The 25,318-nt window shown below is 40.3% G+C and overlaps 2 protein-coding genes across 3 annotated transcripts; one reads left to right on the forward strand and one right to left on the reverse strand.

The window, feature by feature from the left end:
* On the forward strand, positions 1–7,918 carry LOC307029600 (uncharacterized protein; the record flags this gene model as incomplete). Its single annotated transcript, XM_079665680.1, has 6 exons — positions 1–716; positions 958–1,031; positions 4,576–5,605; positions 6,462–6,614; positions 6,814–6,903; positions 7,568–7,918. The coding sequence occupies exons 3-6, from the start codon at positions 4,592–4,594 to the stop codon at positions 7,916–7,918; spliced, it is 1,608 nt and encodes a 535-aa protein (XP_079521806.1). The 5' UTR covers positions 1–716; positions 958–1,031; positions 4,576–4,591.
* A 714-nt stretch (positions 7,919–8,632) lies between these two features.
* Positions 8,633–25,025, reverse strand: adgrg3 (adhesion G protein-coupled receptor G3). Of its 2 annotated transcripts, XM_079667403.1 has the most exons (12): positions 24,931–25,025; positions 22,177–22,231; positions 21,406–21,490; positions 20,663–20,791; positions 19,786–19,947; positions 19,654–19,702; positions 19,487–19,578; positions 18,933–19,054; positions 14,861–15,141; positions 14,079–14,181; positions 13,644–13,957; positions 8,633–13,564 (listed from the first exon to the last, which is right to left on the reverse strand). In XM_079667403.1, the coding sequence occupies exons 1-12, from the start codon at positions 24,986–24,988 to the stop codon at positions 13,449–13,451; spliced, it is 1,566 nt and encodes a 521-aa protein (XP_079523529.1). In that variant the 5' UTR covers positions 24,989–25,025; the 3' UTR covers positions 8,633–13,448. The 2 variants fall into 2 exon arrangements, with proteins under 2 accessions (XP_079523529.1, XP_079523530.1); XM_079667404.1 differs by lacking the exon at positions 22,177–22,231 and having other exon boundaries at positions 24,931–25,004.
* Between the last annotated feature and the right edge of the window lie 293 nt (positions 25,026–25,318).

Here is a 25,318-nt window from a genome sequence, read left to right on the forward strand (position 1 = left end):
TAACGGCTTAGCATGGTTAGCAGTCCGGTGCATCAGCTTTAGGGCATATATGTTTGTGCGTCATTCTAGGTGATACAGACAGGCTATATGCTCTAGTTACCAGAAGCACATGGCTAATTATTATGCAGCACATGGTTAATTATTATGCAGACTGACATCATCTGACTTTCCCAGTGCCCCATGTAGCAGTGATTATTATGATAAGGATAGGTATCCTTTGACTTGAGAAGTCGATACTACTTGGTACCAGATTATTTCGGTAGGTACCCAGCCGTATATATACATGTACATTGAAGGGAGCAATGGTGTCATTTACATTTTCAGATGCAGACATGTATATTGGCTATTTGTTGATCTGCTATAAAAAAGATTGGCATCATCCCTCAAAATAACATAATCTGTTGACCTGTAGAGTCATAGCCGCGGGAAGTCATTTTACTTAGGGGGTGAGGCCAAAAGTGGGGAGAGATTTTAACAGTAACATGAACATAATAGTAACCATTAAAAAATGTACACCATTCACCAACAGGGGGTGCTGCAGCACCTCCAGAACCCCTACTTCCCGTATGTGTAGAGTATTTACAATTTTTGTCTATAGAAATACTGTTTTGCATTGTATAAGTGTTTTTTGTGTTGCTCTTTGTTGCAGCAGATTGAAACGCGAACTCTGTGCGTGTCTGGAGTCGGCGCTTTTACTGTGGGCTCAAATTGATGTGGTGAGAATACAATTGTATTTTGGTTTAACCCTGTCCCACTCGGTGTGATTGGCCATTGTGTGATGTGTCACACTTTTTGAAATGCTTTTTATAAACAATTGTGTCACTACTGTTACTTAGACCTTCCCCATTTTATTATTGATTGATGTTTGTTATTTCATTTTGACAGCTTGTCTTACATTTTTGTCAGAATTTTCTCATTAGACATTAATCCTTCTTTGTTTCCATTTGTCTTTTGCAGTGAATGGTGCTGCAAGTTTGCCAGAATGTTGCTGTGAATGTGGCGTTGTAAGGCCTGCCCCTCAGTTTTACCAAGTAGGTCCCAAATATTAAAACATTATCGAGTGAAACATAGATATTATGGGAATAATAATCGTTTTCCTTGTGTATATGTAAGCTGCCCCTGCACTTTTAAAACGTGGAATGCGCTTTTAATTCATTTGAATAGATTTCATGTGACTAAAACCAGTCATCAATCCAAGAGCTGTATATTTAGGTGCCAGTTATGTCCTTGTAAGGATCTTGTCTCGGAAAGGTATTACTGGGCTCACATTAATGCACACCTTAACAAAAATGAGGTTGTAACTTGCATGTTTTTAGATTGCAACTTTCAAACAAATATCTACGGAACATTTAAGTCCCACTGGAGAAGAAAACATACTTATTATTCAATTACAGATTTTAAACCAGAAATTGTGACATCAACCACCTTTGTTTCTCTGGAATCTGCGCAAAATACTTCAGATGATGAAATAGGTGAGGCATACTCTGATGCACAACCAGATTGCAGTGTTTATGCCCCGAATGACCTTCCAAATGTAATTGAACAAACTTTTGCAGCAGCTTTGTTAAAGTTGGAACATTTAACCCATGTACCAAGCACAGCAATCAATGATTTTTTGCTAGAGCTTCACAACTTAACTAGCTCTCTCTCGAGTTCCCACACTGATGGCGTTCTAGTTGATATTTTTCAGAAGCACAAACTCCAGGTTGACAGAGCTATCATAGAGGAAATAACCACTTCTCTGTGCACTGGGAATCCTATAAATAAAGCCATAGAGAAGGGTGGTCCTTTGAGTTCTACATATCAACGTAAGCAGTATTACAAGGCAAACTTTAATATTGTTGAACCAGTTGAATGTATTTTGGATGCTAAAGAGAAGAAAACCTTCCAGTATGTCCCCATTCTTGAATCTCTACAGGTGCTGTTGAATAGGAAAGATATTGTGGACAAGTTAGTTTGTAGTCACGAAACGCAAAGGGAAACAGAGACAGCAAAAGAAATTGTGTACAAGTGTTTCAGGGATGGTCTGCATTGTAAGCAAAACAGTTTATTGTCAGGTCAAGAGTTAAGGGTATCTATTGGTTTGTATGTTGATGACTTCGAGGTCTGTAACCCTCTTGGCACCTCCCGTAAAACCCACAAACTTTGTGCTGTGTACTGGGTGCTGAGTAACCTACCCCCAGGGTCTCATTCCTCTTTGTCCTCCATTTACTTAGCTATTTTGTGCAAAACAGACAATGTTAAGACCTATGGCTATGACAAGGTTTTAGAGCCACTTCTACGTGATCTCAGGTCTTTGGAAGTTGATGGAATTTTTGTCCCACAACTGGAAACATCGCTCAAAGGTACAGTTCAAACTATTGCTGCAGACAATTTAGGAGCTCATGGATTAGCGGGTTTTGTTGAGAATTTTTCAGGCACCTATTTTTGTCGTTTTTGTACTGCAACAGCTTCAGACATTGCATCAAATGAGGTTAGAGCAGGAACTTTCAGCCTCAGAACAAAAGGAAATACATGACACTCATGTCAGAACAGCCCTAGATAGTGGCAGCAGCTGTTTTGGAGTTAAAATAGCTTTTCCTTTGACTAAAGCGCTTTCTCATTTTAATGTCATCAGTGGCTACCCTCCTGACATTGCCCACGATCTCTTTGAAGGCATTGTGCCTGTTGAAATAGCACATTGTCTAACATTTCTAATCTCAAAGAAGTACATAACCTTGGAAGATATTAACAATTCCATTCTACATTTCCCATACAAGTGGACAGACAAAACAAATAAGCCTCATATTTTGCCACAAAATCTCTCACACAGGAAAACCATAGGTGGTAATGCCCATGAAAACTGGTGCTTGTTAAGATTGCTCCCATTTATAATTGGGCCTAAGATTCCTGAGCATGATCCAGCATGGCAGGTCTTGTTGGACCTAAAACAGATTGTTGAGCTTGTGGTTGCCCCAGTTCACAACGACTCTATAACGAGTCTATTGCATACCTTGAGAGCAAAATGTCAGACCATAGACAAAGGTATCAAGAGGTTTTTCCTAACAATAGACTGCGTCCCAAACACCACTACATAGAACATTACCCACAACTAATAAGGTTTTTTGGGCCTCTTGTGGGACTTTGGACTATGAGGTTTGAGGCAAAGCACAGTTTCTTTAAAAACATAATCAAACACACCAGTTGCTTTAAAAACGTGCCCCTATCTCTGGCTGTGAAACATCAGTTTATGATTGGCTACCACTTGTCGTCTCCAAGTATTGATAAACAAATGCTGGATGTCTCAGATGTATCTTCTGTCCCCTTAGATGTTTTGAAGGAGGAGCTAGTTCAAGCTTTTAAACAGAAAGATCCTGACATATCTGAAATACACCTTGCAAATAATGTTTGGAGCAAGGGAATAAACTACAGGACAGGTATGGTAGTTGTCCATGGGTCTGAAGGTGGCTTGCCCGAATTTGGGGAAATCCATCAAATATGCATTTTGCATCAGAGAGTGTTTTTTGTCTTGAAACTGCTGTGTGGATGGTATAGTGAGCACTACAGAGCCTTTGAGGTGACTCCATCTCCGTCACGAGAACTTGCTCTTGTGGAGGGAATAAACTACAGGACAGGTATGGTAGTTGTCCATGGGTCGGAAGGTGGCTTGCCCGAATTTGGGGAAATCCATCAAATATGCATTTTGCATCAGAGAGTGTTTTTTGTCTTGAAACTGCTGTGTGGATGGTATAGTGAGCACTACAGAGCCTTTGAGGTGACTCCATCTCCGTCACGAGAACTTGCTCTTGTGGAAGTCTGTGAACTGGTCGATGAGTATCCCTTGGCCGCCTATCTGGTTGGATGTGTGCGGATGGTGACCTTGAAGAGATCAATCTGTGTCTGAGGTAAAGCAACAAATTAAACACTGCTTGGGCAGGTACAGACTAAAGTACCGAGAATAGGTACCGTTGGGTACTGGTATCGGTTCAAACACATATATATATAAACAATAGATGGCTCATGGGAGATTTTCCAGCGTAGCTCACCGGCCGCCATCTTGCTGCAGTCACCAGCTACTGTTGTAAGGTGAGTGATCTGCACAAAAATACTCTTAACTCGCTGAAATCTTGACTGATTTACAAACGGTTTGGTTTATTATAAACGTTATTAGCATGGCTATGATACAGGAGACAACAAGACATGTTGAAAAAAAATTCATAATTCCATGCAGTATCATAACTACATCTTTGATGTTTATAACAAACCAACCTGTTTGAAAATTGAGCAAACTATGGTTATTTAAATAGTAAACCATAATGTTATGAATGAGCAAGCTGACTGCAGCAAGATGGCGGCCATGTTGCAACGTCGGTCTCCATTGGCCAGCAGCATGGATGAGCCATCTATTGTTTATATCTATGGGTTCAAATGTGAACAGTACCCGACCCTATACATTGGTCCAATAACATTGTTATTGTTCTTCACAATGAACCCTTTTAAAAAATGACAAGCATTCACTCTTCTACCAAGCCCCATGTACTTGAAATAAAACTAATTATAAACCTTTTATTGTTTATATACTCTCTTTCCTAACAGACGGTGAAGAAAGACCATGATGACATCAGCTGTTCTCAGAGTAATCCTAGGGGCTGACAGCTGTCAGAGGGTGGTGATTTCTGCTGGCCTGCCTTCAACTGTGAATGAACTGGAGAATGAGATAAAGACTCAGTGTAATGTAAAGGAACCCTTTCGGCTGCAGTTCATGGACACGCTTTTTGGCGATGAATTTATGAACTTAACTTCCATGGGAGAAATACAAGACAAAGCTACAGTCAAGGTCATATACACATCATGCAGACCTCTCAATGCTGATGCAGATCAATGTGTGGACAGTTGCTCCTTTCCACCAACCAGTCATCCTGATGACACCACATCTTCTCTAGGCGACAGCACCGGGATTCTCACATCTCCAGAGTCCACTTCTTCACGGTCTTCATGGCCAGGTGTGTTCCATGTTCCCCGTTTTTCGTATGATGCAGAGATTAAGCTTGAAAAGGCCCACAGAGTTCTCAGAGAAGAAGGGACACTGTTGATTCCTGATTCAAAGCTCAAGTCTGATATACTAGAGGGGTTGATTCAGGAGGTAGTTAAGCACAAAGTCTACGCCACGGACAGGGAGTTTGACCAAGTTGCAGAGGCGCTCGTCATGAAGCATCCACGTTTACAAGAAAAAGGCTCAGCCTCTGGCTATGGGGGATGGAAGACTAGTCTCAAATACAAGTTGTCCAACTACCGCACACATCTCCGGAAAGTGGGATGTCCTGAAGTATGTGTAAATACTTTGAAACATAAACCAGAAGGGAAACGTTCTTCTGCTTTTAAAGTTAAGAAACCAAAGAGGGGTGAAGTGGCCTACTGCCCTGACTTTCCACTTGGAGAATGCGCCCAGTCCTTGGAGAAGATGAGGGTTGAACTCCTTTCAGATTACAAGAAGCGTAATAACAGAGAGACAGTTGAGGCTAAAATGGAGAAAACATTTGCATTGAGAAGACAAGAAGTCATTAGTGATGTTCCCATGACCAGTGATGTACAAGAGAGATGGCCAGCTCTCTTTGGTGTAATGGAGGTGAGTACAAAGATAATGGTGTAACTTTTTTGTGCTGTAGATGGTATATGCAACTGTTAGAGTAAAGCTTGGCCCCATTACGATGTTGTTCAGAAGTAGGTGCAAAGGAATGCTGGATGTTGAAAAGCTGATGCTTCACTGCATTGCTGGCTTAAATATGTAAGAAGAAGGTGAAGTAGTAGGAATATTTGAAAAAGTGGGAACATGATTGAAGCAGATGAGTAGGGCTTGAGTTTAAGGATGTCCGTCATCCCGGGGGCCGAAAAAAATAGGATTGAGGAGGAGGAACATTTATTTAGCGAGGAATTTGGGCCTAGAGTTAAAAGGAAAAATACCGTGATAACGTCATAAATTAAAATGACTGCAAGTTTTGTTTAGCACAAGTTCTTATTAAACCTCCTTGAGAACAGAAACACACAGCACATACTGCTGGTGTCATGTCCCTACTGGTTTTCAGACTAACTGGTTTCCACATGTTGTGTTTACCGAACACAACAGTTGTGGTCTGCCTCTGTCATCAGATTCGTCACACATTCACAAACATATTATTGGCGATTTTCAGGTCCAAATCTCGTATCTAGTGTGGCGAATATGATTGTATAAGTTAGCACTACATCAAAGCCGCCTAAAAAAATAAGTTTGTCTAAAATATATCAGATCGCGTCGAGCTGGATTACATCTCGGTAGAGCAAAATGCTTTCAGCATTCGCACCCAATATTCCATAGCCGAAATCAAATGCTGAGCAAACATGCATAGTGCATACAGTTATGTGATTGGCAGCTGTAAGTTTAATGAAACAAATGTGTGTATGTCAGTGGGCCGTGTTGTTAAAAAATGGTTTCATTTTTTTTTCAGGTTAACGCAGAATTCAAGCGGATTACAACTATGGCTCTACAGTCAAGGTTCCTGTCACAGCTTGACCTACACTCCGCAAGTCTGCTGAGGGTGTTCTCGAAAAAATCGGGGCAGCAGGGCAAGAAGTTAAAAGACATGGCTGCCATGATGACGGTAAGAACTTTTTAACTGTGTGTATATGTGTAGATATGTGTGTGTGTGTGTGTGTGTGTGTGTGTATATATATAATATTTCCTTTTTGGCATTAGGTCAGTCTAAAATCAATTACAATGGTAAATTATCCCAAAATGTGACCACTCCATAGGTTCAATTTGATTAAAATGTCCCTATATTCTTTGTTTTAATCCTTAAGGAAGACATCGATGCTGACAGGGAGTGCCTCATTAAAGGACTCTGCATCTACCTCAATGAGGATCCTGAGGATCTGGTGAAGGAGTACATGGTGAGTGTGTGCTAAAGTAGTAGGCCACATACAAAAAAGAAGTTAGTTTGAACATGTTTTTAAGAAGAAAAATAGCCTCAGTTAAAAGAACCTCATTTGACCAGATATACCAGACCATATTACCAGACATGTTACATAGCTGTCTTCCTGAAATTGATATTATAATTGGTTTTGTTAGAATTAACATGGTCTATCATGATTTGTGTTCTTCTGATTCCAGAGACACATTCAAATACTAATGCAATAGTCTTAAGGACAGCTCTATCCTCCTCAGGCTGCAGTATCTTCCACCTGTGGGGCTTATATTACATTACATAGGGTGAATTATGAATCAGGAGTAGTACCTAATGCTTTGCTCATTAGTCTCCAGCATTTGGTGTCATTTCATTTCACCTGTTTATTCTCTCCAACCTTCTCCTCTTTTTAAAGTCGCTGATATATATATTACCAATAATAATTACCATTCACTCAATTTAATGTACAACCTACAATCTGTTAGCCAGGCTGGTGAAACCCACAGGTGAAAACAAACCAGGTATTCTTCTTCGCAAGCATTGTGCTAATTAGTGTAGTGCCACAGTAGAGTCAAATAAGCAAATTGTGTCTTAATGAGGTCCGAGTAAAAAAAATCTTATCCTTAAAGAAATAATTTGTCTTCCACCAGGACATGACTGAGGCCAACACACTACGTGAGGTAGAAGAAACAACAGTGGGGATCTATGTTGCCAGAGAGACTCCCAGCAGTGACTATTCTGATGTCGGAGTTATCCTCGAGGGTGTGGTGGTGCTTCAGGATCTGGAGAATGTGGCTCTTGCAGCTGTAATGCTGTTTGGACTCATGTATGCCCTAAACATGAATTACCCGTTGAAGCTCCGCAACACCTTAGAAGTTATTCAGAAGCTTATAATGGAGGTGGATGCATCTGACCTTTCAAGAAAGGCCCAAAACTTGAAGATGTCCATGTTCACTGTCCATGTTCACGGCTCGCTGTTCCTACACTGTTCTTGTAGTTGAGATGCAGAGTATACATTCCTGGACTGAGTGGTGTGGCTGGTTCTCCCACCATCGCAGTTATTGATGCCTTATAAAAAGCAGGGGATGCTTTATTTATATATATATATTTTTGTTTTTTTGTTTACGTTGTTGTTGTTGTAACGAAATTGCTAAACGATATGTAAGGTCCTTTTTAATATTTGTACTTCTCAAATTGGAGATTAGTTTTGGAAAGACTTGAGTGATTATTTAATCTCCAGGTTCTTGAATAAAGGTCTTGAAACAAAACTTTCTAATCGTTTTCAATGCAAAAAAAGTGGGTTATGTTTGCTTTTAAAATCTGTTTCATATTTACATTAAATTATATTTATAAATATAATGTATAACAAAAAAAAATACAATTCTGAAAACATGTAATAGACATGGGAATATTAAAATAACAAATATTGCTAGAGTTATGTGATCAAATAGTGTTGGAATAAAAGGGATTGAATTGTGTTTGAATAAAGTGATCAAAATGGGTTGGAGTAAAATGATGAAAGTGTTTAATTTACTTTATTGAAACACATTTCAATAACTTTGAATCAACAAAGTAATTGCGTTGATTGGACATAAATCGTTTGTGTTGATTTAAAACAATTCTATAGGTTGCTGCCAAAGCAAATTATTTGTGTGCAACAAATGTCCACAATTGAATTGAGTAAATCCAATGTGTTCTTTTTTTCAGTGAAGAAACAGAGAGCCACAGAGTCAAAATGGAGCTTATAACAGTAAAATATCTACCTTTATTTAACTGATCTCTGACCGGTAAACTTATATAACTGTGTCTTTCAAATCAACTTTAACAAGCAAAATTCCTTATGCAATAACTGAATAAACTAATATTTCCAAAAATATTACATTACATTGCATTAGCTGACGCTTTTATCCAAAGCGACTTACAATAAGTACATTCGACCGGGAAGATACAACCTTGAAGAAAACAGAATCATATAAGTGGATCAGTTTTCATAGAGTCTAACATTTCAAGTGCTACTCAACTGGCTTTAGATAAGCCAGCCCTTTATTAGTATATAAGTGCTTTGTTAGTAATTCTATCGCTCAAAGTGGAGATGAAAGAGATGAGTTTTCAGTCTGCGCCGGAAGATGTGCAAGCTATCTGCTGTCCTGATTTCAATGGGGAGCTCATTCCACCATTTTGGAGCCAGGATAGCAAACCCTCGTGTTTTTGCTGATGGGAACTTGGGTCCCCCTCGCAGTGAGGGTGCAGCGAGCTGTTTGGCCGATGCAGAGCGGAGTGCACGTGCTGGGGTGTACGGTTTAACCATGTCTTGGATGTAGGAAGGGCCAGATCCATTCGCAGCATGGTACGAAAGTACCAGTGTCTTGAAGTGGATTCTAGCAGTTACCAGAAGCCAGTGAAGGGAGCAGAGGAGCGGCGTGGTGTGGGAGAATTTAGGAAGGTTGAAAACCAGACAAGCAGCTGCATTCTGGATGAGCTGCAGAGGTCGGATGGCACATGCAGGCAGACCAGCCAGGAGGGAGTTGCAATAGTCTAGACGTGAGATGAAGAGAGCCTGGACCAGAACCTGCGCTGATTTCTGGGTCAGCTGGGGACGTATTTTCCTGATGTTGTAAAGCGTGTATCTGCAGCAGCGGGTTGTAGCAGCAATGTTTGCAGTGAAGGACAGTTTGTTATCTAGGATCACACCCAAATTCCTTGAAGTCAGAGTCGGGGAAACAACAGAGGTGCCGATGTTGATTGTTAGGTCAAGAGTGGGACAATCTTTTCCCGGAAGGAAAAGCAGTTCAGTCTTGTCAAGGTTGAGATTGAGGTGATGAGCAGACATCCACCGAGAGATGTCTGCTAGGCAAGCAGAGATGCGTGCGACGACCTGGGTCTCTAAGCGGGGAAAGGACAGAATTAGTTGGGTGTCGTCAGCGTAGCAGTGGTATGAAAAACCATGCGGGCTAATGACAGATCCGAGCGAGTTTGTGTACAAGAAGAAGAGGAGGGGACCAAGAACAGAGCCCTGAGGGACCCCTGTAGTTAATTGACAAGGGTCGGACTCGGACCTTCTCCAAGTTACCCTATAGGTGCGGTCTTTGAGGTAAGAGGTGAGGAGGGAAAGTGCAGTGCCTGAAACTCCAAGTTCTTGGAGAGTGCGAAGGAGGATCTGATGGTTCACTGTGTCGAATGCAGCCGACAGGTCCAGAAGGATGATGACAGAGGAGAGGGATGCTGCTTTAGCAGTGTGCAGTTCCTCAGAGTCAGCAAGGAGAGCAGTTTCTGTTGAGTGACCTGCCTTGAAACCAGACTGGTGTGGATCCAGAAGGTTGTTTTGATGGAGATAACAGGAGATTGTTTAAAGACAGCGCGTTCAAGTGTTTTAGACAGGAACGGGAGGAGAGAGACAGGCCTGTAGTTCATAACATCAGACGGGTTGAGAGTGGGTTTCTTTAGGAGAGGGTTTACTCTTGCCTCCTTGAGACTGTTTGGAAAGTGACCAGAAGTTAGAGAAGTGTTGATGAAATGGGTGAGAAACGGTAGAATATCAGGAGCGATAGTCTGAAGAAGGTTTGAGGGGATAGGGTCCAGAGGACAGGTGGTAGGACGGGCAGAGGTAACGAGGGTAAGAACCTCACTTGGAGAGAGAGGGGAGAAGGAGGTCAGTGTGTGGGTGAAGGGAGGGTCAGGTGACCCAGTGGTGAGTAAAGGTAAGTCAGAAAAAGAAGAGCGAATATCATCAACCTTTTTTTCAAAGTGGTTAACAAAGCCGCTTGACAGAAGGGAGGAGGGGGAAGGGGCTTTGAGGGGGTCCAAGAGGGTGGAGAAGAGAGAAAATAGTTTTTTGGGATTGGAATAGGAAGATTGGATCTTATCTTGAAAGAAAGTGCTTTTTGCCTGAGAGATGGAAGCAGAGAAAGACGAGAGGAGAGCCTGATAGGTTAAGAGGTCGTCACGGTGTTTGGATTTCCACCATTTCCGCTCTGCTGCCCTAAGGATGGTTCTATTAGCACGCAGTGCGTCATTTAGCCAGGGAGCAGGAGGGGACTGACGAGCCTGCCGAGATTTGAGAGGACAGAGAGATTCCAGAGAGGATGAGAGAGTAGAGAGGAGATTTTCTGCAGCAGAGTTTGGAGGCAGGAGTTGGAACGAGTCAGAGGAAGGGAGGGCTGAGAGCACCGATGAGGCAAAGGTAGAGGGGGAGAGGGAACGAAGGTTACGGCGGACAGGTGCAGAATTAGAAGAGATTAGTTTGTTATGTTTGGAAAGGGGTAGAGAGAATGAAATGAAGAAGTGATCGGATGTGTGGAGCGGATTTACAGAGAAGTTAGAAGTAGTGCAGTTTCTTGAGAATATGAGATCAAGGACATTGCCAGCGTTGAGTTGGTGGGGATGGAGACAGTGAGAAAGCAAAGGTGGTTAACAGAGATGTTAGTTCGTCTATCTTCCCTGTCTGGAGGTGGAAGTCTCCGAGAAGTACAGCGGGAGGGCCAGTTTCAGGGATGTGTGAGAGGAGATGATCTAATTCCTCCAAGAAGTCCCCCAAGGCGCCAGGTGGACGGTAGAGAACTACAATGGTTAATTGTATAGGATGGGTTACTGTGACGGCATGGAATTCAAAGGTGGAAGGAGTGAAGTTAGGTAGCTTGAAGAGGGAAAAGCTCCATTTTGGAGAGAGCAGGAGACCAGTGCCACCTCCTCTGCCAGAGGGTCTGAGTGTATGGGAGAAGGAATATGCTGTGGAGAGAGCTGCTGGGGTGGATGTGTTGGATGGAGTGATCCAGGTCTCCGTGAGAGCAAGGAAATCCAGAGACTGCAGGGAAGCGTAGCCAGAGATGAAGTCAGCCTTAGGAACAGCTGACTGGCAGTTCCACAGCCCCCCTTAAACGAGATGTTAGATCTCAGTGGAGCATGTGGGATAGACAAGAGCAGGCCGGTTATATCGATTAGGAGATACACGGGGCCAGTGATAATTGCGAGAGGACACATGAACAGGAATGGAGAAAATTCACATGATTATAGTATGAGGGGCTAGAAAACCAAAGAGAATTGAATAAAACAAAAGAAAACACCAGCGATACTGAGCTCAATCAAAGTAGGATTTGCCTCCTGTTTGCCTCCCTCGTGACTCCCACAGGACTCCAATGTCTTTGTCGGTCTTTGACTCCCATAGGACTCCAATGTCTTCGTCTGGCTGACGCTCCAGGAAAGAGCCACCTAAGATGGACACCTGATTGCTGAGTTCTCACAGCTGTGGGGGCACGCCCCTCTAATTAGTTAACTCTCTTCAGCTGATGGGCGACAGCAGAGTGTTCCTGCCTATTGCAACACTGAGTTATTCAGATTTTAAATGCGCTATTTAAAAGATTTTTAGATGAAGGTTTTACTAACTCACGCTGCCTATTGTAATGCAGGGTTGAGGCGCGTGACCCACTGAGACCTGTGTAACAGGTTGAGTTGAGCAGATCTGAGATTTAAAATCTCTCAGAAATCGCCGTTTTAGCTACAATAACTACAGAACAATTATACTGAGTAGAATAAATGAAACAGAGAAGTCTATTTAAACAAGAATATAACTTACAGTGATTGCTGAGTCAGTAGATAGTGTCCTCACCGGCTCAAGATGCACACAAAATAAGCAAATATGACTTAAAAGAAAATGGAAAATTGGAAGCCAGTGTAGTGAGGCCATAATTGGGGTGATGTGGTAACGCTTTTTATGGTCAGTGAGAAGACGTGCAACTGCGTTTTGGACTAGCTGCAGGCGTTTAATTGAGGCCTGGTCCATACCCACATACAGAGCGTTGCAGTAATCCAGTCTCGAGTTAACAAAGGCATTAATAACCCTTTCTAGCTCTTTAAAAGATAAAAACGACTTGGTCTTGGCCAATGGTCGTATTTAAAAAAATGCAGGTCTTGACTACGGTGCTGACCTGCTTATCAAATGTAAAAGCGCTATTGAAGGTCACTCCAAGGTTCATGACAGAGGGGAGGATGTCTTTATTGAGGGAGCCCAGAATATATACCGGGGAGGATGGAGGTTGGGGTCCAAAAAAGATTGTTTTGTGAGAATTGAACCTAGGAGCAGTATGTACTATAGAAAAAGGATGGGGCCCAGAATCGAGCCTTGGGGAACCCCACAGGTAAGAGGGGCTTTAGCAGAGCAGAATGTGCCTAGCTGCACTGAGAAGCTACGGTCTGTCAGGTAGGACCTGAACCATGCAAGGGCAGAGCATGTGATGCCTGCGGAGTGTTCAAGCCATGACAACAGGATGCTATGGTCCACAGTGTCAAAGGCAGCTGTCAGGTCTAACAGCACCAGGACAGCCGGGCTACCTGAGTCGGCGGCTTGGAGCAGATCATTAAAAACTCTTAAACGGGCTGTTTCAGTACTGTGCATGGGTTTGAAGCCAGACTGAAACTTTTCATTAATGCCATGCGTGGTTAAGAACGACTGTAGCTGTGCATAGACTACTCGCTCCAGGACTTTAGATAAAAAAGGTAGCTGGGAGATGGGCCAGAAGATGAACAGAGCTGTAATTATCAGTTATTGAAACTGGTAGTCATCACTTTCTGAGAGGAAGGGTCTCTGCTTGAGGAGTTATCATCAGTTCGAGGCTTGTAGGTCAAAGCTACGGACCACAGGAACATAAACAAACCTGAGAAGGAGAAAGAAAAGGCTTAATATACTGTTAAAAGCACAATGGATATTTTATATGAAGATCTGCAAATACTGACCCTGCAAGGAGTTTAGTATGGTGAAAAGGTAGATCCCAGAGAGGGAGATGTAGGTGGTCCCAGCTAACCCCCAGGGTAAGCCCAGCACACAGCTGAGGCCCAGCACCGTGGCACAGTCCTTCCATAATCTAATCCCTTTCTCTCTGTGCATCTTCTTCCAGCCACTACTGCCTCCGCCCGCCCTCAGCCTCCACAGCTTAAACACCACCAACCCCAGCATGCAGAAATTACACAGTATAACCAGGCAAGGGAAGGCCATGGTAGTGAGGTAGCTGACTAAAGGCATATGTGGGAACTGGCTGCTCATCCAGCATCTGCAAGTTAATAAAAAAAGAAAATCAATTATTTCCAAATAACGTGTTGAGAATAAAAACGTTTTGCTTCCAACCTCCCGTGTGGTGAAATATTTAATATCACAACATCTTGGTTTCTTACATCTGTGATGTTGTATTGGGGTTGGTGGCATCAATTATTTTCAAAGTGTATTTGCCATAAACACCTGAAATCCCACAAACCCCTGCAATCAGTGTAGGAATACCTGCATAAAGACACAACAAATACAGAAGTTACTTCAACAAACCCTGACAACAGCACACATGCAGAATAACAGAACACACCTCCTTTTTGGATTCATGTTCATGAGATTTTTGTCAGTCAAAATACAAAAGAATATGTATAAAGAATTCACATGTTATTAATAAGGAATATATAAGGATAATAAGGGATAATAATAAGGAATAAGGAATAGGATAGTTGCATTTTCCAGCTCTGAAAAGGGCCTGGGTTATGGATCTAAGATGTGAGTTCTTGAGAAGAGCTCAGTCTATCTCCAACAATGTCTCACTGAATCGAACTCAGTTGAAAACTTGCAGTCTCATGAACTGCCAATAGGTGGTGGTGGATTGGGCAGAAATGCTTATCTAAAAAGAGGTTCATGTTTTGGAAATATTATACTGTTGAAAGGTTTTGGAAAGAGGTTCTCCAGATAATTTGCCTTACACTGTACTCTATAAGAGGGTTTTTGGCAAGATTGTGTAATGAACAAAATCATAAGCCGAGATATTTAGCTGTTGCCAAAGATCGATTTGAAGATATACCAGGTAGACAGAAATATGACAATACAGTACATGCTAGTATTTACATATCATGAGCTGTTTACAGAGAGTATTTTGATTTAGCAGTTTTTCAACTTTCAGACGACAGAAACACAGACTCACCCCATCCAACCAGGCTGAGCTTCAGCAGGTATCTCCTGACGTAGATGTTGAAGACGCGGACCAAGAGGAGATAGAGGTGGAATCCTTCCAGAGCCATCCAGCAAACAGTGGCCAGCAGCGACCAGTGTAAGAAGAGACCCAGACCCCCGCACACCCAGCCCTCCTCACCCTCCTTCAGCTGCCACACCCAGAAGCTGCCCAGCAGGAAGCTGAGGTGGAGGCAGAGCAGTGCTACTGAGAGTTGCAAATGCACACCGATAGCCTTCTCAGGACGCTGTCGTCTGAAAGGAAACAGTATTCAGTTTGTTACAATCATTTTTATACTGCCTATTTAGCAGATACAGTACCATGTTTTCAGCTATTTCTGGAGCATGTCTGCTATCGGCCAGATGATGCTAAGCCTCTAGGGCAGGGGTAGCCAACACGGTGCCCGCGGGCACTCAGTCACCCGCAGGGGCAACGTGAGTCGCCCGCCGGGCATTTTCTAAAAAATAGCTCGCCAAGCAAATCCAAAACAAAAAAGGAAATGTAATTAAAATAATCTACTCTATGCATAAACAAAACCTAAATCATAGCGAACTCTATCTACTTACTACAACTCTATATCTATCTAACACCCTTCCTCCCCCACCCCCACAATGAATATCGACCAATCACGTTTTGCTTGATTTGCGGGACCAGCGTTGTAGTCGGGAAGAAAAGCAATGTGGCACCTCCCCGGTGATTTTCCTTCTGGCAGAATCTACACAACACAACAGCCCCATTGAACAGCCTATCATGCCAGCCTATACAACACATGAGGAGCAGAGTTTTACTCTGTGTGTGTTGTAACTTGCATATATATTTATTCCACTTGACGCACACACAGGCAATCTCCACTGGGGACAGGGGGAACATGTCCCCCGCACTTTTCGAAATCCCGTTTGTGTCCTCCCACTTTACAAATATGTTTTTTTTTTTTTTTTTAACGCAACCCGTCATCGCCAAGGAGGAGCACACAGCCTCTGTGAGCGAGCGAGAGAGCTAGGGAGAGAGAGAGAGAGAGAGAGAGAGAGAGAGAGAGAGAGAGAGAGAGAGAGAGAGAGAGAAAGCGAGAGAGCTAGGAAGAGCACACTTTTATCTATTTAATATAGATAAAGTAAGAAGTCATTCCAGTGTGTACTATAGGACAGTACAAAAAACAGTTTAAAAGGGGAGTGATTAGTAAAATATGCATAAATAAAAAGAAAGAATGCTAATTAGGTAACATAAGATAAGAATAAACCAGTTTAAATGATTTGTTATTGGTTGTGATAATATTCTAAAGATGATTGGAGTATTGAAAAGTATACAGCTCCCTTTCATATGAGTGTTGAGAGCTGTATCCATAAATTCATTTTGTACTCAAAGTGCAGCAGATTGGTGCATTTCACTTCAACATTTAAAAAAAAATCTTTTAGAGGAGGTGAGGACCCCCCTAGAAGATGTGAGATCCCCCCTGGAGGATGTGAGGTCCACCCCCAAATAAAGCAGGTTAAAATTATTAAATTGCATACATTTTCTTTTAGTAAACACTGAAGACGGGTCCCACAGACCCAAACAGCACACAAAGGTTAAAGGTAAGCATATAATATATAAATATAAAATATATGCACTGCAAAAAACAAAAAAAAGAGGAGTAAAAGTAGCCTCCGACTTGCTTTATTTTTTGAAAGTAGCCCTCATCCTAAAAAAGGTTGGTGACCCCTGCTCTAGGGTTAAGGGACAATGTTTTCTTGGATCAAAGGTATGCCAGCTGGTATCCAGGCCAAGACTTCCTCTTTTAAGTGCTTAGTTCATTATTTCTTGTCCGATTAGCAAATCCAGATGCAAGAATGGTTCAGAGGAGATCTCTGCGACTTCACTGTTTAACAAGCAGCCGGTATCCAAGCTAATTTGAACAGAAAGCTCAATTGTCTTGTATTAAAGCCCAAGGACTCTGAGATTTCCTTTTTCATTGTACGTGATTGGTGAATAATACTCAGACTTCAAATGGAAACCAGATGGCTCCAATACAATAAACTTGTCCCGGGTTAGGGGTATACTCAAGACAAACTAGTTCCATTTATAAATGCACACACCTTCCTGAAGGCCCTGTAGTGTTGCAGTCTGTTTTCTGTACACACAAAAAAGTGTCTGAATAGTTGTGTTAGTAAAGATATCTTGAAAGACAGAAGTTTTATTTTCATATGGTCGTCTTTAAGAGATACTGATATGGCCTGATACATCTGGCGCACAACTCCCAGTTCTTAGGTGACAAAGGTGGGGTTTCAAATGCTGTTCACCCATCCCACAAGCAAAGTAAATCCCTAGTTATGGGCCCACATTGAACAGATACTGCTGTTGTTTCTGAATTTAAAGGTCACCTATCATGTTATTTTTAGGCAATAGTATAGGTCTCAGATATATAAAAACATGTCTATGAAGTGTTTGTCTCAAAATACCAAACAGATCACCCATACTAGCCATGCATCATACCCCTCTATTTCAGCCCTGCTACTAAAGTGCTGATTCGGGGTATAAAGCTTTTTTTTAAAGACTAAGAGGGAGCGGAGCTTGTGCCTGCTCATGCGGGACCCGGTAGTCTAAATGCTGCGGTGATGAAACGCCATATCATGTTCAAGACCACACCAAGGATTATTTCTGAAACAGTATGGAGCTAAAATGCTTTTTCTCTTGCGGGTTTACCACAAGGTGAGTTCCTTTTTTTACACATGCTCTCTCCAGTACAGGTTAGCTCTGAGTGTTAGCAATACTTGCTAATGTAAACAAAGACCATATTACTTCCAAAACACGTTGGGCATTGATTCTGAAAACAACATTTCTGATAGGGCCGTGGGTCCACCATCCGATATGACGTCATATCGGATGGCAAATCTGGATCAGCTCCGTTGTACCCCCGTTTTTACAGTAGAGATTAGTGCACAGAGGAAAAGAGAGAGGGTTTTATTTTCTTACACTTTGTGAGTTCCCTGACACATATTTATATATAAAAGACACCAAAAAAGTGCATTTTGCATGATAGGTCCCCTTTAAAGAGCTCTGTAATATCAGCATCACCATTCAAAATGTTGTAACTAAGTACATTTACTCAAGTACTTTACTTAAGTATTTAAATGTTTTGCTACTTTGTATATCCACCCCACTACAGTTCAGAGGTTAATAGTGTACTTTACTCCACTACATGTATCTAATACCTTTAGTTACTTTGCAATAATGTGATAAACACATTAATGCATCAATAATTATAATCAGAACATATCATATATATTATTCTGAAATGGGCGACTACTTTTACTTTTTCTAATTTAAGTATATTTTGATGATAATAGTTTTACTTGAGTAACTTTTATTGCAGGTCTTTTACTTGTAACAGGGTATTCCTACACTCTGGTACTTCTACTTTTACTTAAGTACACAATCTGAGTACTTCTTCCACCTCTGAAACTAGCAGAGCACTTCTAACCTATAACATAAAACATTTGTACTTCTACAAACATCATTCTGTTTAAAAAAAAACTAGTTGGCTAACAGGAACTTTGATAAACCACAGAGATTATTTAACCCACACACGGCAAACCTCTGCAGCCGATTACACCCATCTGTACCGCGAGAGGAACACACTGCCTCACTTAAAGTCTCAGTTGTTTATCTGGCAGCCCTTGACTTTTACATTCATCCTCGCTGTGTCACAGTATGGACTTCAGTGACTGAAAGGCTACTGTTTCCTACTTGACTCCAACACTGGCTCTAACTCTCTGTATCTCTGCAAAATTCAAACCATTTGTTGAATTTATAACTTATGATCACATCCACTTTGCACACCTTACTTATGTCTCCATTGTTTGCATGCACATGTTTAAAGGTCATACTTTCTATTTTATTTATCTGTATTAATGAATTACACTTAGCATCTCTGGTAAAGTGTGTATTATTACGAGAGTATTGCTTTAGTTGACAAAAAGTATAAGTGTCATGTTTTACTTAATTTTATTATACTATAACCTACAGAAAAGTTATGTAAATTATCATTTTAAGTGAAAAAATAACTCACTGTAGACATATATAGATGATCAGGCTGATGATGGTGAAGAAGATGGAGAGTGCTGAACCAATGTAGGTGATGTAGCTCAGGATCACAGCATTGCGTTTAGACTGTACTGATAGTGCTGGGTTCTGGAACAAAGAAAATGTCAATAAAGTCAAATGATTTTATTTTAAGTTCAGGAGTCGCATGGAAGCTTCTTGAGTAAATACTGTATATTGTAAACATAGGAAATATTAGGATTAAGTTCTCGCAGAAACACTACCAATGAGGCCCATGTCTTTAACACATTATATACAAGCATTTGCAATCATCGACATAGTATTGTAGTAATACATCATACAATGTAATATAATGCATTATAATCACATATTGAGCATAATCATATTGGAAATTATAGGCATGTTAATAATGCATTGCAGACATAGGCTTGCAAAAATATGTCAATGAAAGACCAGGAGTTATGAATGTGTCATGATTATTGCTAAAAAGCACTTATTATTATGAGTGCTAATGCACAATGGTAAGCATTTGGGTACCGTAAAATAACATTTATATTTTACCACAAGCACAGCAAAGAAGCTCAGGTGGTTGCAGCTACAAATATACTCCGATCTAGTTTCACTGGTTTCACATCCGTCTGTGCTCCAAACACCTAAAAACACACATATAGTTTAGATTTTTTTAATTTAAGTTCAAATAAGAATTTAGGCTGGCATTTGTTGCCTACCTGTTCCATCGTTAAAGTCCTGCCAAAACACACATGTCCCATTTTCTACCTGAAACATATAGACATTCAAAATAAGAGCAAAGCAGATTGGAGTCAAACTGTAATGATTTCACAGCTGGTTGTGTTGTGTACCTGTTTGTTGTGTCTGAAGGTTAATCTGACGGGTTGTGGGAGGTTTCTGACAGGCTTGCTCCCCGCCCTCACTACCAGGACTAACCCCCCTAGAACTTGTTTGATGATAGGCTTCTCTAGTATGACCCGCCCTCTCCCCATGACTATCATCGGGGGGCTCAGCTGCAGAGACAGAGCGAGGGTTAGGTATTCATATCAACATTAGCTAAAGTATCAACCTTTTCCTCCATTTCCATAGTACACAATGGCTGATTGTGCATGTACAAAGTTTACTGGAATCAATGCAAATTGGGATGAGGGGAAAGTACAACGTTGTATAATACACACATATGTACACAGTGATAAAATGTAACAAAGTGCATTTACTTAAATGTTGTTCTAAAGTAACATTTTCAGGTACTTCACTTAAGTATTTATATAAAATACAAGTCTATCTTACTACATTTTGGAGACAGATACTGTATTTTTTGTGCAAAAATTAATTTCCTTTTTTTTTCATATAAAAACACATGATATGCTTAAATTATATAATGCAATACTGTACTAATAATACTATTGTTAAATCATTACAATAAATAATAATACTGTTGTTTGATACTGTGAGAAGGAGCCATTATGGTTAATGACTACTTTTATTTTCATTAAATTAAGCTAATATTATGTGTGTACATCTACTTATATAACATTTTCAATTAAAAACTTTTAACTGTAATGGAACAGTGCTATACTTTGTATTAGTAAGTAAAGGATCTTAGTAACACTACTGGATGTCAACAACTTTAAGTACAAGTTGCTATATACAAATATATAAAGGTTTACCTCCTAATCCATTCACCTGACCAGTCTCTCCTGAAAGGAGCCTTCAGAAGATACTGACCTTAAATAAAGTGCTGTTGATCACCGTGGCGACCAGCAGGACCTCCTTCTGAGACGAATCTTTGCTGATCCTCTGCAGACAGGTGGAGGGGATGTGAACCGTGTGCTGCGGAGTGGGACTCTCCTCTGCCTAAAAACATAAAACATTTATCAGTAAATACAGTGCATTATAAATTAAACATATCATTTTTACTTTACAGAACACACTTTGCTGTTCATACTATGATGCACTATACTATCATGCTTTTGATTAAACAAGATTTTGAAGGCAAGACTCATACTTGTAGAGTTATTTTACAGTGTTGATTAGTACTTTAAAGGAGTCTTATGCTTAGTTTCAGGTTCATATTTGTATTTTGTGCCTACCGTGACCTGTTTACATGCTTTAATGTTCCAAAAGGTCTTTCAAATTCAATCGAAAGTTGTTTATTATACATTATGACTGAGTTTGTCTGTCACATCTGAAGATTCCTCCTTATTTCAGCAAACATAAGAGTTGGATAATGCAACATTTGCATATTTAAACATAACAAAACACACTTCAGAGAAAGGAAAACCCAAATGGCATAATAGGGCCCCTTTAACTTAAGATTACCATGTGAATGCTTCTTGGTGATTGATGAAGCAACAAGCTATTTTTCTTTTGTTTGGCTAATGTAAGTCCATTTCATTTAAACTCGCGATTGTCTGAAAACCAGATTTGACGAGAGCTGGGAGCCAGTTGTCCAAAAAATACGAGCTCACCTCTTGAGACGAGTTCACCATCAGATGAATGAAAGTCAGGGAACGACCCATTACTCTGCACCTTGTAATTTCGGACTCATAACACCTGAAAACACACATTTCACAATATGTCAATGTCACCCATTGACCATGTTTGGGATGCTCTGGATCGGCGTATACGACAGCGTGTTCCAGTTCATGCCAATATACAGCAACTTCGCACAGCCATTGAAGAGGAGTGGACCAACATTCCACAGGCCACAATCAACAACCTGATCAACTCTATGCGAAGGAGATGGGTGACATGTTAGGGTTAGGGTTAGGGTTTAACCCTAGGGTTTTCGGACCCCCCCAGACCCCCCCAATAAAGCAAAACTGCACGTTTCAGAGTGGCCTTTTATTGTGGCCAGCCTAAGGCACACCTGTGCAATAATCATGCTGTCTAATCAGCATCTTGATATGACACACCTGTGAGGTGGGATGGATTATCTCGGCAAAGGAGAAGTGCTCACTATCACAGATTCTTTCAGATTTGTGAACAATATTTGAGATAAATGGTTATTTTGTGAATATAGAAAATGTTTTAGATCTTTGAGTTCATCTCATGAAAAATGGGAGCAAAAACAAAAGTGTTGCGTTTATATTTTTGTTCAGTGTAGAATAGGTATGGATTTCCTGTGAACCTACAACATAATGAAGTCGTCTTTTGACATGACTTTACTGTACACAGTCATTTAAAATACATTTTTCAAAAAGAAAGAGGAGAATATATGAGCTTGTATTTTGTGCTACCTGGTCCAGATCTCTTCGCTGTTGAGACACGTACCCAGGACCTGTCTACAGTCGTCTGTTAGAATGACAGAGAGAAGTGAAAGAGTCAGACACTATATGTATACAGTATGACTGACTTGACGAATAAGATCAAACAGTTAGACTTGGTATCACTCACATGTCTATATTGCATTATAAACATATTGAATTGCTTATAGCACTTTATAATTATATTACGATAGTGTCTTTATTAAACATGGACCCTGCATAAAATACATTAACCTCAAAATAAATGACGATTTATTCCAGATTTAGCTTCTAGCTTATTTCTATCACAGTCCCTAAGCAGATACACACATAACAATCAACAAAAAATATGACATTGTATCTATCAAAAATAAAAATTATAAAACGGATCAAAGAATACTTCAACATTTAATACCAGCACATTTATACAATAACATTATATTTAATCTTAACTATAAACTCAAATTACAGTCAGTTAATATTGACAAACTGCAGTAACAATGCCTCTCTGATTCACAATGCTTTATATCAATAGTCAAAACACATTATGTTTTATAATGACGTATAAGGTCAAGTATCCTTGTACTTCATCATTTCTGGTCACTCATGGACATTTCAGATTTTTTTTTAAATATTTAACCAGGGGTCGATGTATAATATCTGCCTGTATGCTAGGAACTTTCTTTGATGAAAAAACTGGATCCCAACCGGGGGGTCTCGAGGCGTTCTTCATTTTAAGGGGTGTGAAACAACTTTTTAAATACAGTTGGCATAACCTGGCACCTCAGGTTTTTATTCAAATGTGTGAAGAAATAAAATAGTTAGTAAGATAATTTAACAAGGACAATGTCTTTTTTCATATCTGGCATGATAAGGCTAATGAAGACGTGAACACAAGTTAAAACTGCATTAGAGAAATGTGCAGATAACACAAACAAAGGGTAAGCAGAACAATGGCCAAGTGTAAAGGAGAACACACAACTGAATTGTCAAAATAAGTATTTCTTAAGTGTATTATTCCTACTAAAAAGAAAGAAAGAGGAAAAATAGATAATACAGAAATGTTTCAAAATGTGCTAAAACTCACAGGAAACCCATTTCTGTTGCAATGGTCACAGGAAATTCATAAGAACTCTCTCTTTTGACTCTAATTTACTGCAGTTATGCAGTTATTTGTTCACTATTTGGGGTAATTTTTCGGTTCATCAGTATTTATACAACTATAATGTTATGGATTATAATATTAGTGCTTTTAAATGAGATACACAGATAAACTCTGTGGTTGAATCCAGTTTTTATCACTTGAGGCTCCTATCCAAAATTAAACCGGTTTTATCCTTTTTAGACTTTGAGCGTCTAATTCGTGCCTTTGTTTCTACTCTTCTAGATTACTGCAATACACTTTATGCCGACCTAAACCAGACCAGGCTGGCAAGCCTGCAGCTGGTACAAAACGCTGCGGCTCGGCTGCTCACATCACACCAATTCTGGCTTCCCTCCACTGGCTTCCTGTCCATTTTAGAGTTCATTTTAAGATTCTATTGTTTGTTTTTAAATCGCTTAATGGGCTGGCCCCTCTGTACATCTCCGACCTCCTACATGTGTACACCCCATCAAGAGTTTTGAGGTCGGCTGATCAGCTGCTGCTGGTAGTCCCTAAAACAAGGAAAAAGATCAGGGGAGACCGGACCTTCTCAGCGGTAGCCCCCAGGCTCTGGAACGACCTACCCCCCCATGTGAAATTGTCGCCCACTCTTCAAACTTTTAAGTCCCGCCTAAAGACTCACCTCTTTTCCCTCACTTTCGAGTCAATCTGAGCTATGCTTTTATTGTCTGTCCATAGCCTTTATGTGCCTTTTATCTATTATTGTGTGCCTTTTATCTATTCTTGTAATATTATATTTTGTTATAATGTTATGTTCGTTGTGAAGCACTTTGGCAAACCCTCTGTTTTTAAAATGTGCTATAGAAATACAATGGATTGGATTGGATTGGATTAAAAAACAGCCATACAATATGTCATCAGTCAGGCGTCATCAGTTAACTCAGTGACAGAATAAGGGATCCTCTAGGGAAAAATGATGGAAACCGTGTGATTACAGTATAATGCATTATGAAAACATTACAATCTGTTACAACAATGGGAATGATAAAACATTAGGACCCATGCATGTCAGTGAGTGAGACATTTGAAGTGGTATAATCTTGTTATGATCTTTATAAGTCATTATAAAATGCTTTGATAGGTGTTGTGATTATTGTAAAATAAGCAGTTAAGGTACACGAAAACATAACTCTCCAGTGAGGTTTACAGTTACAATGATGTCGGTCAAAATACTATAAATCTTATGGCAGAATTACTTCAAAGTTTATGAAAGTCTCAAAATGTCTTAATTACAAATACATTAAGACTCATTTTTTAAATCAAACAATGTACAAAGTCATATATAGGGGTTATAATAATAATAATAATAATAATAATAAAGTACCAGTTATTTTAGACATAGCTGTCTTAAAAATTGTAACAGATAAAACATGACGCGGATTCTGCTCAGCACTTACTAGGGAAACTCTCGCTTTCGGTATTGCATGTGTGGTGGTTGTGTCAGAGTCTCTATCAGCACGAAGCAGATTACTCACTGTCTCTGTTTTGATTCTTGTTGAGTTTCCACAAGCTTAAATCGAACATTGAAATGGTCATTGTCTTGTATGCGCACAACCATAAAAATAAACTTGTGAAAAACTCACCCTCAGCTTGAATCGAAGGAAACCACACCAGTGTGAGGAGACACAGTGTGATCCTCATGGTGTCTCTCTGTTCCTCTCACTCACGCTGAAGTGACTGTTCTCTGCCCAGCACTGAGGTTTACTTGATGATGAGCAGCTAGTTTCACATCCACATAATATCACATGATGGCAGATCGTAGGATGACAGCACTTGTGCAGAAGAAGTGATTCATATCCAAACTCTTATAAAGGTTATTCACTGGAAATCATACGTATTTTATGCTGGTGATGAGGTAAGATGCCTCATTGTTGTTTAATTGAATTATCAGAGAAAGAATTAGATCAACAATGTGTTGAAACAAATAAAGAATATCAATATCCTGTTGACTAAATCTCAATCTCAAAAAGA

The sequence above is a fragment of the Notothenia rossii genome (genome assembly GCF_949606895.1).
Source record: "Notothenia rossii genome assembly, chromosome: 2".
Taxonomy (NCBI): domain Eukaryota; kingdom Metazoa; phylum Chordata; class Actinopteri; order Perciformes; family Nototheniidae; genus Notothenia; species Notothenia rossii.

Coding starts and splice junctions, on each gene's coding strand:
- adgrg3 (XM_079667403.1), bottom strand. CDS start 24,988: ATGAGGATCACACTGTGTCTCCTCACACTGGTGTGGTTTCCTTCGATT. Junction 21,491..22,176: donor AGCGAAGAGATCTGGACCAG/GTAGCACAAAAT, acceptor GTGTGTTTTCAG/GTGTTATGAGTCCGAAATTA. Junction 20,792..21,405: donor TGGTGAACTCGTCTCAAGAG/GTGAGCTCGTAT, acceptor TTATGTTTTTAG/GCAGAGGAGAGTCCCACTCC.